The 15637-nt window shown below is 44.1% G+C and overlaps 1 protein-coding gene and 1 long non-coding RNA gene across 9 annotated transcripts in view; one reads left to right on the top strand and one right to left on the bottom strand.

Annotated features, from left to right (window-relative positions):
- The window catches only part of LOC137217345 (uncharacterized), a 240702-nt gene that overhangs the window by 127952 nt on the left and 97113 nt on the right, over window positions 1-15637 (top strand). The window lies entirely within an intron of this gene.
- The window catches only part of MID1 (midline 1), a 636259-nt gene continuing 620825 nt past the window's right edge, over window positions 204-15637 (bottom strand). For all 6 annotated transcript variants that reach the window (XM_067724015.1, XM_067724016.1, XM_067724019.1 and 3 more), the window contains 3 exons: window positions 15253-15414; window positions 11779-11986; window positions 204-4287 (listed from right to left, as the gene is read on the bottom strand). In XM_067724015.1, the coding sequence (XP_067580116.1) occupies window positions 3939-4287; window positions 11779-11986; window positions 15253-15414 (719 nt within the window). In that variant the 3' untranslated portion in view covers window positions 204-3938. The remainder of the gene's footprint in view (window positions 4288-11778; window positions 11987-15252; window positions 15415-15637) is intronic.

Raw genomic sequence — 15637 nt, 5'->3', positions numbered from 1 at the left:
GACTATTTTGTGTCTTGTAAAGTAACTGTATTTTGATTAGAGGCCGGATTGGTGGAGGCAGGAAAGTTTCAAGCATAAAAGAAAATGGATATGTTGCGAAGGAGTATAAAAATTAGCAGAAGTTGAATCAGTATTTGTGGAAATCGTGAATGTGAACACACACACTGGCAAAAAAGGCAACAGAGACAGGCAGAGACAGAGGGTGTGGGAACCACAAAAATGATTTTATTTTCAACCAGAAAAAGCAACAGCAATGGAGGGTCTGGGCTGAGGGCCGGGCAGCGTGACTCAAGTGCCAGGGGTTGAATTCGTTCGGGTGCAAGAGGCAGCATACAGAGACCTTTCATTTCCAAGCTAAGCAAATCACATCCAAATCTTTGTGACACTTGTCAGTGGATTTCTATCTACACAGGCTTGGGATTGCTTTTCAGATTTTTCAAGCAATTTTGTAAATTCTTTTTTAAAGGGAAGGAGCCACTGCAGTGAAGGTTTTGGTGCCCCCTTTCTTTTCTTTCTGATATACCAGGCACTGAATCAATTACAGGAAAAGTAAAAAAAAAAAAAATTTGTGAGGGCTCTGATTTTAAAAAACCAAACCAAAATAAGAGTTTCTCATCTGCGGCACGACTGATATTTTGGGCCGGATAATTCTTTGTCGTAGCATCCTACAAAGCGTAGCACAGCCTCTGAAGCAGCAGCCCTGGTCTCCACCCACTAGATGCCAGTAGCACTTCCCCCAAGTTGGGCCAACCAAAGACGACTCCAGGCGTTACCATATCGCCCCTTGGTTCAGAAGCGCTATTTTAGAAACATTCTCCCGCCCCCATTACCGTCTCTGTATCCTTTTTAAACCAGATCATCAGGTTCCCAACACCGAAAGCACGTGTATGCTCCCAGACATGTGGGTCTCTCTGCAGGCCCTGCATCTGTGCCCGGAGCCGAAATGGAATGCCGCGTCCACTGGGGGGCGCTGGTTCGGTTCCTCAGGAAGTCTCTAGATCTCAGTACCATGATAAAATGCCTTTGTCCTCGGGCCTTTGCCTCTTCTCCAGCAGAATCTCTCATCACTATGGGCAGTCAGTTTTTGAAGTCATTTTCTTTGAAAGCTGGAAAGAAAATCTTCACCCAAGCCCACTCTCATCTTCATCCATCTAGATTCCTACTTGAATTTATGGCCAGACACTTGTGACATAGGATCCAGGGTTCTTCATTTGTATCCAGCAGAAAAGAGAGAGGTACCATGTTTCTGAGTTCTGTTATGAGGACTGGCTACATAATTTGCAAGGCCCAGAGCAAAATGAAAATGCAGGCCCCCTTGTCCAAACATTATTAAGCACTTCAAGATGGTCCCAGGGCTGTTCACACAACCGTGACGTCGGACCTGGTAGCCTTGGCTGCCGCTGCATCACTTTTGTGTATTAACGTAATTGGCATTGCCAGCTCTTTCTCCCCTATATCGCGGTGCCTCCTGTGAAGTAAGAACCTCAGAAACAAAAGGCCGCGCCCCCAATCCGTTTAAAGAATTGTACTGCAGCAAATGTTTATAGCGTATATTTTTCTGGCTTTCAAAGAAAATCCACATGGAAATCTTTCTACATCGTTACAGTAATGAAAGTAAACACTGTGGCCTTTCATCATATACATATTTTCCTGTAAATATGACAACATGGAAATAGTCATTGCTATTATCCACAATGTTCTTAAGTTAGCAAAGAGTGAGACTTCCACAACAAAATGATACACAATCCCTCTTGTCCATATAAAAATAACCAGAACACAACCTAAATGGCTTTCAGTGAAAGCTGGAGTAGTAACTTCTTCATATTGAAAAGCATTATAATTCATGGAAATACTGTCCTCGTAAATGCTTTAGATTAACATCATAAGGCAAACTGGAGCATGTATTGTACCTGGAGACCATGATTTTAAGAACCTCAGAAGCTGAGTTTTAGACCCTTTTATTTAAAACCTGTTAGTGTACAAAGTGCATGAAAATATCCATTATTCAGCTACCAAAAAAGTACGTAAAAATCACTAAGCCAACCCTTTTGGTTTATTCAGGCAAGGCCAATGCACTGTTTTTATATCGTAAGAAGAAAAAAATCCCGTTAAGTTTCCAGAGAATGATTAATGTTTTTTTTCCATTGAGGCGTCCATCTTTTAGATGTGAAATTGTCCTAAGTCGCTAACAAAATATTCATCTGGGTATAAATAATATAGTAAATATATAGAATCTATCTGTTAAGAAAAAGGAGCACCTGCCAGTGGAGAGGCCGGAGCACCGGGCGAGCCACCCGTGAAGTCCAGACTCGTCATCACATAACACGATGCTGAAACAGTGGGTCTATGGACGAATTTCAAAGAAACAGTTGGTTGATTTGCTCAAAAACAAAATCAGTAAAAACGGTGTCTAAATCCCCCAGTCTGTTCAGTCAAAACGGCCAACCCCGTAGCCCAGATAAATATTTTAGCAAATGAAATGGTTGATAGATGTCACGCCCTTCGTCAAGGTAGAACCAATGCCAGATTCCTGGCCCAAGTCCAAGGACGGCTTAAAAACGTCTTAATTCACGGACCGCTCCAACGTGTCAGGTCAGCACCCCAAGCATCCCATCTGACACGGCGTTGCCAGGTTCTACTAGCAGGTTCCGGAGTGGGAACAGTGAGTTTGATTTTTTTTTTTGCTTTTTCTTACAACTCTACGGTAAACTACACTAGAATATAGAGGGACTTCTACATCTTTCAAGATGTGTTTAATAAAAGTCTGTTTATAATAACTTTTGAGGCACGTATACTGGAGAACAGTACTTTATGCAATGTCCCTTGTCATTACCAACTCACATATATTAAGTGTTTTTCGGGTGACTTACAGTTGGATGTGGTAGTGGCAGCTGGGACCACGTGTTGATGTCCTGGAGAGCAAAATCGATCCAAAGTGGTGTTGCCATTTGTGACAGAAAATGTTTATTTCCTCAGCCCCAGAGACAAAACTTATTCGGGGGAGGGGGGGCACAGGACAGCTATTAAACATACTGAAGAAATTTCACAGGCCTAAAGAAACTATTAAAAGGAAATAGATTTCTATCACGTCACAGAATCCCACTTCCGAGGAAACGCAAATCAGCCTGAATTTTTGAATAATCAGTAGGACTCAAGGCGACTTTTTTCAACTGCAATCTCATTCTTCATGTTCTCCCAGCATCCTTAATCCTGGGAAAAACAGGGCAATACGTGGCCAAAGGTTTCAGAACCTTTCTTTCCAGCATGATCCCACCAGCCATCGGAGGGTAATTACAGATTTCACTATGGCAGATTCCAAGCTCCCGAGTCGTCTTTCCATTCTCCCTCTTCCTCTCTCCATCCTACACGACCCAATAAATTTTTCTGACATCGCAGTTAGAACACTTCAAGATAAACCAGAGTAAGAAAGCCTGTTTACTTCCCTACTAGATTCAAAACTACTTTTTATTTTGAAAATAGCTGCATACTGTTATGCAGTGTTGGGGTGACAGGACCTCCCATGGGATCCGTAGGACATAGGATGTGAGAAGGGTAGATAAGCACACAAAACGTTTTTCTTGAGCCCAGACACTGTGCTGAAATAAAGGTGGTCAAGAGCTGGTACACTTACGGGCCTCCTAATGTGCAAAACCAGAGAATTCCTAAGAGTTGTAATCCTGGTTATGTTCCTTTTATAAATAATCTATAAATTTTCCTGTAAATACAAAAAAAAAGGTGAAGAAATTATTAAAGCCTGTACTTGATACAAAACACAGTGAAAGGGAGGAATCGCCCGTTTGGAGTCCTATCTTAGCTGATTTCTGGATACTTTTTGGTGAGATTTAATCACATTCTGGAAGCCTCTGTTTTCTGTGTCCCCGAAATGGTGGCCACCACCCTTTTCATTCCCCGGAAGACAGCTCCGCGCTGCCACGTGCTCACGGCAGCTGCTCGGTGCAGTCTAGATGGTCTGGGATGGGAAGGCCGGTTATGATGGTCAGACATTTGTTCCACACGGTGAAGGTGGGGCACACAGGCTGCGAGAATGTGATGTCGAAAGTGTAGAGGTGGATGGAGTTCAAGGCATCGTAGAACGCGATGGAGCCGTTATCGTAATCCAGCAGGATGCCGACGCGCCGGAGGTGGGGGGCTGGCTCGATGGGGATCTCCTTGCTGTTGTGTCTCACCACCCAGGTATTGTGGCAGCGGCACAGCGCCCATGAAGCAGAGTTCTTGCCAATCCACTCATGCTTCGGGGCTGATTTGTAAGCGAGGCCAATGGCATACCTGCAGACACAAAACAGCAACGACAAAAACCATGAGCCATGTTGCACACACGCGTGAAATCCTCTCTGCGGTCCTCAGGGGTCAGGAAAACGGGATCCTCTTGTCATCCCTGTTCATTCTTCAGTGAAAGCTGGCATGAACCCTGGACCCACGTTCCTCATCTTTTTCCCTTCCGAACATAGAGTGGGCAGAAAGGGGCCACTGTATTGCCCCACATTCCCGTTTTCAGTTCAGACGTTACAAGAGAATTGGAACTTTGGGTTTTGCTGTCTTTTTTTTTTTTTTTTACGTTCACGAAGACCCACGCGACGAATTCTCTAGACCAGTGCCGTCCCGTAGAACTTTCTGCAATGATGGACATGTTCTGCTCTGTTCAGTATGGTAGCCCCGAGCTGCAACATGGCTATTGGGCACTTGAACTGTGGCTGGTGTGAGTGAGGAACTGAACTGGAAATTTATTCAATTTTAATGAAATGAAACTATTTAAAGAGCTCCCAAATTGGACAGCACAACTCTAGACTTCTCCTTTTGACCTTCTTTGAATTTTTCACCTGACGCCTTGTCTGTCATTTTCCATGATTTCAAAAGGCAAGCATGGAGAATGATTTTCATTTAGGGGGATAAGTTCTTTGTCATCTCCCAGCCTCAGTTTTCTCATCTGTAACACAGGGACCGTCACTGTGTCTCAGGGTTATTTTGAGGAGTTCAGGAAAGAATACGTGTACAACCCCAGGCACAAGGCCTGGCATATAATATCCACTAATTGTTATTAGTTTTGCCCAGTGACACGCGACTAATAACTACCAGAATCAGACTTGGAACGTAGAATGATTCAAAAGGCCACAAACTTACATAACACCCTCTAATGCCTTTCCTCACCAGAAGAGCCCCTTTGGTTTTATTTCCTACTATACTTTTAAAAAATCTGACTGTCTCTGAGAAGGTGGGTATTCTCCTTATTCTAAATGTCCTCACTGCTCAAAAAAAAAAAGTTAAGAATTCTTTCTACAGTGTTCTAAGCTGCTGAATCTGTTTTCACCCTGCTGAAGTTTGCCTCCATAATATTTGTAGTATTTCATAGTTATTGAGATAAGCAAACCCCATCATTCTCAATAAATAGTGAGTGATTCAGAGTTCCATTCTTACAGGAGAAACTAGTCTAGCTGGATATTGACGTATGGTACCTTACCCACTGCAGAGAGAAAAACTTCATGGGTCTTTGATTAAAAAAAGAGACATTCTTTCAAAAATCATATGCTGGATGTAAAGTACAATAAGAGAACACACCATGACTGAATTAAAAGAGGATGGACTTGGTCATCTGTTCAGCCCAGGGTACCAGCCTGTGTGCCGTCAAACCGGCCTCTTCTCTTCCCTCGTCAATCCTGCTCTGCATCTCAGGGACAATCCTGGGGCTGCATTTCCCAGAGTCCTCCTTCCAATAAGAGTCTGCATCAGATTCAGCCACTGACACCCTTGCACAAGATCCAGAAGTTCTAACAGGAGGGGAAACACTTTTCCAGACAGTAGACAGCAGAGGTGAGGTCTGTGGAAGCTTCCAGGCAAAAGTTGTCTCTGGGCTGTGGGTAGCTTTCCAGCTTCATGGACTGGGGCAGTGGGCTCCCTGATCTGCGCTCCCAGCCCTTCCAGGGCCCCTGGAAGCCTCTGGCTCTCTTCCTCCTTGGTGTACCTAGAATGACTTCTGTTGTTCTCAGAACCCTAACAGCTGCCATTTCCCTTTTCAGATAATGTAGCACTTGCCTTTGCATCACAACAGAGCTGCATGTCTGTACTGGTTCCTTCTTGTTGCTACACACTGTTTTCATTTTTTGTTAAAGAACTTTGACGTTTCTTTTCCATATGAACCTTAACTGAACCCCCTACGAAGCAGCTGTGGCAGGTATGACTGACTTCATGTAGCAAGGGGGAAACCAAGAGGTTAAAATGAGGGGCCCCGGTGGCGCAGTGGTTGAGAGTCCGCCTGCCGACGCAGGGGACGTGGGTTTGTGCCCCGGTCCGGGAGGATCCCACGTGCCGCGGAGCGGCTGGGCCCGTGAGCCACGGCCGCTGAGCCTGCGCGTCCGGAGCCTGTGCTCCGCAACAGGAGAGGCCACAGCAGTGAGAGGCCCACGTACCGCAAAAAAAAAAAAAAAAAAAAAAAGAGGGGCAAAGTCCAGACTCGCTTAACCCGGGGCCCAGTAATCTTTGCGTGAACCCACATTAGCACCATTTCCTGAAACACCAAGAGCACGTTAACAGCCTTAGAGTAAGAAAATAACTCCGTGTAGAATCCATTAAGCAAAGGAAACCCCCATTATATTATCGTTAATCTGTAAAACTATGTACATCTTTCCACCGAGCTTGAAAGGTGCAGGCAGAAGGCAGTGTTCCATTAAGGTGCGCAGCGAGACTCGGAGAATTCAGAAAGTATAAGAATTATGTTTCTCGGCAGTGTTAACATGCCCCAGGGCATGGATCATAACGTACATGTTAATTTCAAGTCAGGACTATATGTCACGAGAAAATATCTGTGTCATTAGCTGTTGCAAATCAAGGTATTACAGGCATTTGATTGTAAGCGTCACCCTTTCCTCCCAGGAAATGTTCAACTACTTTCTGAGAATTTTCTGCAATGGACACAAGTTTGTAAAGGTCCGAAAGCCTGGCGATTAATTTGAGAACCTTTTCCCCTCCTCCTGAGTTGGTTTTGACATCTGGTGTTTTCAAGGTAGTGCTAATCTATGTTTGTATAAGTGAAGTGGTCTGGTGGAATTCCCCACACCATTCATCAATGGCAATGAGATCATAATGATCAGGTATCATTTATCATAAGTAAGTATTAATGGGATTGTAATTATTTAGACACTGGATTCCATCCCAGATTAACAGAGCCCGTTAATTAACTGGAAATATTTGCTCTTTTGCACCTGCAAAAATTCACTGTATTTTCCTTTGGGCTTTTATCTTGTCCCAGTGCAGCTACAAACTATAAATGCCAGTCTGGCCCAGAGTGGGGGAAGGATTTGTCCTCCACCCTCCAGAGGGATGTTGGAACAGGAATGTTCTGGGCAAAGAGAACCGTGTGGTTGGCAAGAGAAAAGAAACCTACTTGCTTGGCTAATATAGGGACCGTTGTTGGGAGAAGTAAGACACCCAAGTTTATGATTTGACTTACTGGATTTTGCACGACTTGTACCAACACCGGAAAGGACTTAGACACACTGCACTGTCTGCAAAGATTTGAATTGAAAGTTGGTTTTTTTGGGTTTTTTTTTAATAAATAAGAAGTGTTTTAGTATCCTGATCTCAAAAGTAACACTGTTATAACACTCATCATCTTCAAGTTAGGCAGTTTTTTTCTTTTAGGCACAGATTAAACTATCAGTCGTTAAGTACACCACAGTTAGCCCTAAAGCGTATTTTTTTTCATTTCCTTTATGGTTTATTACAGGATACATATTTTTAAAATTTTCCTTGAGGCATAGCTGATTTACAGTGTTGTGTTAGTTTCAGGTGTACAGCAAAGTGAATCAGTTACACATATACATATATCCACTCTTTTTTAGATTCTTTTCCCATATAGGCCATTACAGAGTACTGAGTAGAGTTCCCTGTGCTATACAGCAGGTCCTTACTAGTCATCTGTTTTATATAGTAGTGTGTATCTGTCAGTCCCAATCTTTTCCTCCCCCCACCCTGTATCCATAAGTTTGTTTTCTACATCTGTGACTCTATTTGTTTTGTAAGTTCATTTGTATCATTCCATATATGAGTGATATCATATGATATTTGTCTTTGTTTGACTTGCTTCACTTATTATGATAATCTCTAGGTCCATCCATGTTGCTGCAAATGGCATTATTTCGTTCTTTTTTATGACTAATTATTACAGGATAGTGAATACAGTTCCTTGTGCTCTACAGTAGGACCTTGTTGTTTATCCATTCTATATGTATTGGTTTGCGTCTGCTAGTCCCAAACTCCCAATCCATCCCTACCCGGCCCCTACTTGGCAACCACAAGTCTGTTCTCTACGTGAGTCTGTTTCTGCTTCTTAGAGAGTTTCATTTGTGTCATATTTTAGATTCCACATATAAGTGATATCACATGGTATTTGTCTTTCTTTTTCTGACTTACTTCACTTAGTATGTTCATCTCGAGGTCCAGCCATGTTGCTGCAAATGGCGTTATTTTGTTCTTTTTTATGGCTGAGTAATATTCCATTGTATATAGGTACCACATCTTCTTTATCCATTCCTCTGTCCATGTACATTTAGGCTGCTTCCATGTCTTGGCTGTTGTAAATAGTGCTGTTGTGAACACAGGGGTGCATGTATCTTTTCGAATTAGAGCTGTCTCTGGACATATGCCCAGGAGTGGGATTGCTGGGTCATATGGCAACTCTATTTTTAGTTTTTGGAGGAACTTCCGTACTGTTCTCCATAGCGGCTGCACCAGTTTACATTCCCACCCATGGTGGAGGAGGGCTGCCTTTTCTCCACACCCTCTCCACGACTTGTTATTTGTAGACTTTTTGATGATGGCCAGTCTGACCGGTGTGAGGTGGTACCTCATTGTAGTTTTGATTTGCGTTTCTCTAATAATCAGCGATGTTGAGCATCTTTTCATGTGCCTCTTGACTGTCTGTCTGCATGTCTTCTTTGGGAAAAGTCTGTTTAGGTCTTTTGCCCATTTTTTGATTGGGTTGTGTGTTTTTGTTGTTGTTGTTGAGTTGTATGAGCTCTTTGTATATTTTGGAAATTAAGCCCTTGTCGGTCGCATCATTTGTGAATATTTTCTCCCCGTCCATAGGTCATCTTTCTGTTTTGTTTATGGTTTCCTTTGCTGTGCAAAAGCTTGTAAGTTTGATTAGGTCCCATTTGTTTATTTTTGCTTTTATTTCTACTGCTTTGGATTCCTATTGCTTTGGTAGACTGACCTAAGAAACCATTGGTACGATTTGTGTCAGAGAACGTTTTGCCTATGTTCTCTTCTAGGAGTTTTAGGGTGTCATGCCTTATGTTTAAGTCCTTAAGCCATTTTGAGTTTATTTTTGTGTATGGTGAGAGGGTGTGTTCGAACTTCATCGATTTACATGTGGCTGTCCAACTTTGCCAACACCACTTGCTGAAGAGACTGCCTTTTTCCCGTTGTATATTCTTGCCTCCTTTGTCGAAGATTAATTGACCGTAGGTGTGTGGGTTAATTTTGGGGTTCTCTATTCTGTTCCATTGATCCATATGTCTGTTTTTGTGCCAATACCATGCTGTTTTGATTACTGTAGCTTTGTAGAAGTATTGTCTGAAGTCTGGGAGGATTATGCCTCCTGCCTAAAGCGTAATTATAATGTTTCAAAAATACAGCATGGTGGTTAAGAGCGGGGGTTAGCAAACTACAACCCATGGGCCAAATATGGCCCTCCGCTTGTTTTCATAAATGAAGTTGTATTGGCACCCAGCCACACCCATGCATGGATGTGTGGTCTATGGCTGCTCTCCCACCAGCACAGTAGAGGTGAGCAGTTGAGACAAAAATCATCTGGCCTGCAAACCTAGAGATACTGGCTCTCTGGCCCTTTACAGACAACGTTTGTGGACCCTTGGTTAACAGCTTGTACCCTGATTACAGACTCCCCAACTCTGTCACTATGAGCTTTGTGCCCTTGGGCCTCGGTCATCTCGTCTGTAAAATGGGATATTAGCACCTACCTTTGTGGGGCTGTTAGGATGAATAAATGAGTGACCATTCGTAAAATGCTTAGGCCAGTGCCTGGCACATAGCTGTGCTAGGTAAGGGCTGGCTAAATAAAAACCATAATTGCTCAGAAAGGGAGCTCGTTAAGTGGGCATCTGTGAGACAGATGGCCAGGGTGAGAGGTGCAGTTTATGGCTGTGGAATAGGCAAGGTCAGCTTTGTAAGGTGAACTTGGTAGGGTTAACTAATTCCCACGGAGACTGCCCTGCCCTCCACCCCTTAGGCTCAGAGAACTCAATGGGCTCAAAGCACTGGGCTGGATCTGAGGGGCCCTCTGAAATGAGTCCTGGCCAAGGATCACTGCTTCACCCCCAGCCCCCAAATAGCTCTCAGCTATTTGTACTGATGGGCCCAGTCTAGAATCACAAAACGTACAAGGCGACAGAAATTAGTTTAAGTGATGAAGAGCAGGAGTTTAGAGCAGGAATTGGAGAACTCACTCTGTAAAGGGCCAGAGAGCTAATCATTTTGGCTCCATGGACCACAGGATTGTGTTTTACCTCAACTCTGCTGTGTGGCTCAAAGGCAGCCATAGACACTGTGGAAAAGGATGACCTGGCTGTGTCCCCATAAATAGTTTATTTACAAAAACAGACAGTGGGCTGGGTTTGGCCCAAGGGCTGTAGTCTGCTGACCCATGCTTTAAGGCATGAAAGAGCAGTGTTCGCATACTAGCTAGCTCTCCCTGGGACCAGGGCTCAATTCTTGCTGTAAATAAAAAATGGATGGCGTTAAAACGAGTACTTTTTCTTATTGGCCGAATGGTAGACTAGACGATTGCTTGGTATATTTCCACTCCCTCCTCTCAACTCCACGTGAAGAAAATATACTTCCCTGCACCACTAGCCTTGGGCTTGGCCACGTGACTGGCTTTGGCCAAGAAGAAGTTAGCAGACATGATGCAAGCAGTGCTTGGAAATGTGCTTGCAGAGTTGGGCTTGCGCTCTTGGGCTCCTTGAGAAGGACGTGGCCTGGGTAGCCCACATGTCCAAAGAGGATGAAGAAACCCATAGAACAGACCTAGATCCAACCTCCAGCTTAAAGCAAGGCCCAGTTAAGATTAGCCTTGAGCAGCTAACCCACAGATGTGGGTGTCGATGAGCAATAGTAAATTATTGTTGGTTGAAGCCACTGAATTTTGGGGTGTTTGTTACGCAGCATTACTGTAGCAACAGCTGACTGATCAAGATTTCCTGCATATCATTATTCAAGATGGACCCTGGTATGTGTTGATGCTCTGACAAAGTCCAGAATAAGATGTGCCTTTTTATAGTTGTAGGACAACATCCATCAACAGATGAATGGATAAAGCAGATGCGGTGTGTGTGTGTGTATCTACACACACCGGAATACTACTCAGCCATAAAAAAGAACGAAATAATGCCATTTGCAGCAACACGGACAGACCTAGAGATTATCATACTAAAGTGAAGCAAGTCAAACAAAGACAAATATCATATGGTATCACTTATGTATGGAATCTAAAATATGACAGAAAAGAATTTATTGACAAAACAGAAACAGACTCACAGACGTAGAAAACAAACTTTCGGTTACCAAAGTGGAAAGGGGAGAGGGATAAATTAAGAGTTTGGGATTAGCAGACACAAACTACTATGTGTCAAAGAGATGGGGGACAAGGTCCTGCTGTGTGGCGCAGGGAGCTATGTTCAATACCTTGTAATAATCTGGGATGGAGGAGAACGTGAAAGAATATATTTAGATAAAATTGCCTACCATGTGCTTCCGCTTATGACCACTTCCCAGTAATGCCGGCCACTGTCAATGAACACGTTTCCAGCTACGCCATAGCTGCCTTGGCTGGTGAAGCGTTCAGGCGTGTGGCTCTTTTTGGAGGATGACTCATCACGTTCTACTGTCAAGTTATCGTGGGACACCTTTAGCTTGCGATGTGCAGATTTGGGGTCCAGTTTAAATGGTTGGCCTGGAAACGGTTACAAAACAGAAAGCGGAAGATGAAAAGAACTGTTGATTTTAACACGAGCTTGAACGTATTTTCAGAATCAGCTTTAAAAAGTACCGGAAAATGGTAACAAGCACGTCCCTGCCATCATGGGCTCGCAGTCAGTCAGTTCTAGGATGCAGGGGTGCTACGCTCACAGTTTGACAACAGCTCGGGCGAGGATCCACCAGAACATGCGGTGTGAGCTATCCTGGGGGAAGCCCAGCTGTACACCCGCGGCACAGGTACATACTGGCTGAACGGCATCCGGGAAGGGAGGAGAAAATGAAGGCTTCATTTTCAACCATTCCCATGTTCAATCAATCAGCTTAAAATGGGTTCACGCTCAGTAGACTTCAGACCAGGAACCAAACAGGTCAAGACTGCAGGTTTTCACGTACAGAATAATCTACAGGCTTATATTACTTTGAGATTATTCCAAATTAAAGCAGTCCTCTCACGAGCTTACAGTGACTATAAAGTTGTCTGTTTTTCACAAGATCAGGCAAACAGCGTGATGGTGACACCTGGGTTTTGCCTCGTGAGTTCATTTGTATATATAAGAAGGTCCTCTCTCTTTCACATTTGTGTTTTGAAAATTGAACCATTATAAAATCTTGGGAGAATCGCACCTGAACATCTTGTTGTTAACTGTTACTTCTTTGAGAATTCACCATTGGTGTGGAGGCCACCCTGTCATTCAACACGACGTCGGTACAAGGCACTTAAAAGGCAGGAAATGAGGTACAACGTGATGCAAACAAACACCATGATGTTCAAACTCCACAGCCACTGGCAGCTGGGAGGCTGCTTCCGCGCAGTGCACGGGTCTCAGACAATCACAGGAAAAAGTCTGGTAAATCTGACTGTGGCAGTACACGGTGGCTGAGAAACTGAGGCAGCGAGCCTGGAGCAGTGTGTGTGACATCGCATGCAGGTGGGCCAAAGGATTTCTAGTCGCTGCTTGGATACAGACATGACATCAGCACTTCTAAAATCCTTTCTTTTAGCTCGGGGACCGGCACACTTTTTCTGCAAGAGGCCAGATAGGAAATATTTTCAGCTACGTTGGCCATGTGTTTTCTTCTGGGGCTATTGAACACTACTGTCCTCGCACGGAGACAGCCAGAGACATAGGTAAACAGATGGGCGTGGCTCCGTGCCAGTAAAAGTTTCTTTACAAAAACAGGCAGCTGAATCTGGCCCACGGGCTGTACTTTGCTGACCCATTTTAGATTTCTGTTCATATCAGAGGAAAGCTTAAAGGGGAGCTGAGAAAATCCTCAAGTGCCCAGCAGGCAGTGGCTATTCTCAAAGCTGGATTCCATGTGTAGTTTAAATTTTACCTTGGCTTGTTTAAAAAAAAAAAAAAAAAAAAAAAAACAAAACAACTGTCCTCGGGAATGATCACACCAGCAACTATTAGGGATAAAGTATGAACTAAGACAAGAAGAGTCTGAAGATAGTTTGGCTTATGGTGTGATAAACCATAACAGGAAAGGACATGAGAAAGAATGTATATAACTGAATCGCTTTGCTGTACGGCAGAAATTAACCCAACATTGTAAATCAACTGTACTTCAATAAAATTGGAAAAAAAGGAAAAAAAAAAAAGGTGGAAGATAGAACGTGCGTAAAAATCATTGGACCCTAATGGGCGGATTAGGAAGGCGTTCCGTAAAGGCGCGCACCCATCATTGACCATGAAGGCCGTGATCTGCTTGCCCTTCTTCCAGTGAGGAAGACCAGAACGTTACAGCCACCGAACAGACTGGCCTTCTAACGGTGAACTACGTCGTGTTTGCTTCAGCTCCCGGCTTCACCGACACATGCATGGAGCAGGGTCATGCCGTCTGATGTCAGGCCCAACCCCCTGCCTTCTCGGAACAAATTCCACTTGCGCCTCGGATGTGTTTCTCAAGGAAACTATGACCTACTCTGTCTAGGTTCAAGGCTTTCGCTTTGATGAGGGCAAATGAGCGCAGGGGACAAATTAATCATTGACTTACTTGGCTAAACAATTCAAGGCACTGTAGGACTTGTACACCTAAGAGTTTAACAAACTATAGCCCGCAGGCCAGATTCAGCCCACTGCCTGTGTCAATAAAGTTTTGATGAAGCACGTGCTTTTTGCACGACAGAGTTGAATACCTGTGACCAAGACCATTTGACCCGCACAGCCCCAAATAGTTACTCTCTGGCACATTACAGAAAAAGTTTACCGACCTCTTGTACGTAAGTTAATAACATCTGGTCAATGATTGCATGTCTAGACACAGAAGATGACATTACCTGTCTATATGAAATGAATACATTATGTTTGGTAAAACCGGTGAATTACAAGCAAGATGTCTCTTAGATCTACTCTATAGAATTAACCTCAGTATAGGTATATATTCATTTTTTTGCTTAGTTACTCTCTGAGGACGTTTTCTTCTTTACCAGCAGAAACACGGAGAGGAGAAATTAGCTTATGTTTAAGAGTTATGTATCTTAAACACGTATACCTGGGATAAAGTTACTTGACTACTGAAATCAAGGATCTGGCTTAAATGAGGGTTCCTCTTAAAAAGTAATTGCTGTTGGCTGGCAACCCTAGAACGCGCTGCGATATTGACACACTCCAAGTGACTTTCTCTTGGGAGGTCTTATGCAAAGAAATACCATATTGTACAGCATAATATTTCTAGCTCAGAAAGATGTAAAGAAAGATGAGCATAAAATAAAACCCAGGTGGGCAGAGAGAGGGGGAGATGACAGTGTTACAAGACGCACGTACCGCCTGGCTCGCCCTGTGTTGTAGGGGCCATCCTGAGGATTGTGGGACGTTTCCCGTCATCCCTGGCCTCTAACCACTAGACACCAGTAACATCCATCCCAGCTGTGACAACCAAAAATGACTCCAGACGTGGCTCAGTGTCCCTCGGGGGACCAGAATCACCTCTGAGTGCGAACCACAGGCCTGGACAGCTATCTGGAGTAAGAGAATTCCTGAAGAAAGAGTTAGTAATTTGCTATTCCGCTATGGAAAAGAATACTGTCTGCCAGTTACAGCGCCCCGACTCTGTGTCAGGCTTGGAACCGAGAGGAATCTGATGCAAAACCCACGATCGCACACTGGCTCTTTGCTTGCTTTCTGAGGCTGTCAGCAATACCCGCGACCGAGAAAAGGAAAAGAAGGGGCGCTAGAGGCAGCTGAAAGGAGAGCAGATGAGACACGACAGCTCTGCTGAGCTGGCGGCACGTACTGTTTGTCTTCAACTTCCCAGGCTCGCTGCTGCGGCTGCCCGCCTGGTTGATGGCCTTGACGATGAAGATGTACTTGGTGCCGCTCTGCAGACCGTGGACGGTGTAGTGGTTCTGCTTGATGTTGGGCACGATCATCCAGCTATCGGCCGAGTTACACAGACCTGCAAAGCCAAGCAGACGTGATGGGTTCTTTGGTGCAAGCATGGGGTAGATCTGCATAATGTTAAGGTCGCAGGGTTTTCGGTTATTTGAACCGCAAGTGGAGAGCTTTGTCACTTCTCAGGGAGGCCACCAGTCATCTCAAGGGCTCCGTCTCCTGCCTATAACTAGGAGGGCAACCTGTAGTTATTATTATATGTTCCTGCTGTGTGCTCTAAGTGGAAA

The sequence above is a fragment of the Pseudorca crassidens genome, chromosome X, assembly GCF_039906515.1.
Source record: "Pseudorca crassidens isolate mPseCra1 chromosome X, mPseCra1.hap1, whole genome shotgun sequence".
NCBI classification, from domain to species: Eukaryota; Metazoa; Chordata; class Mammalia; order Artiodactyla; family Delphinidae; genus Pseudorca; species Pseudorca crassidens.
This window is presented reverse-complemented; position numbering and strand designations above follow the sequence as displayed.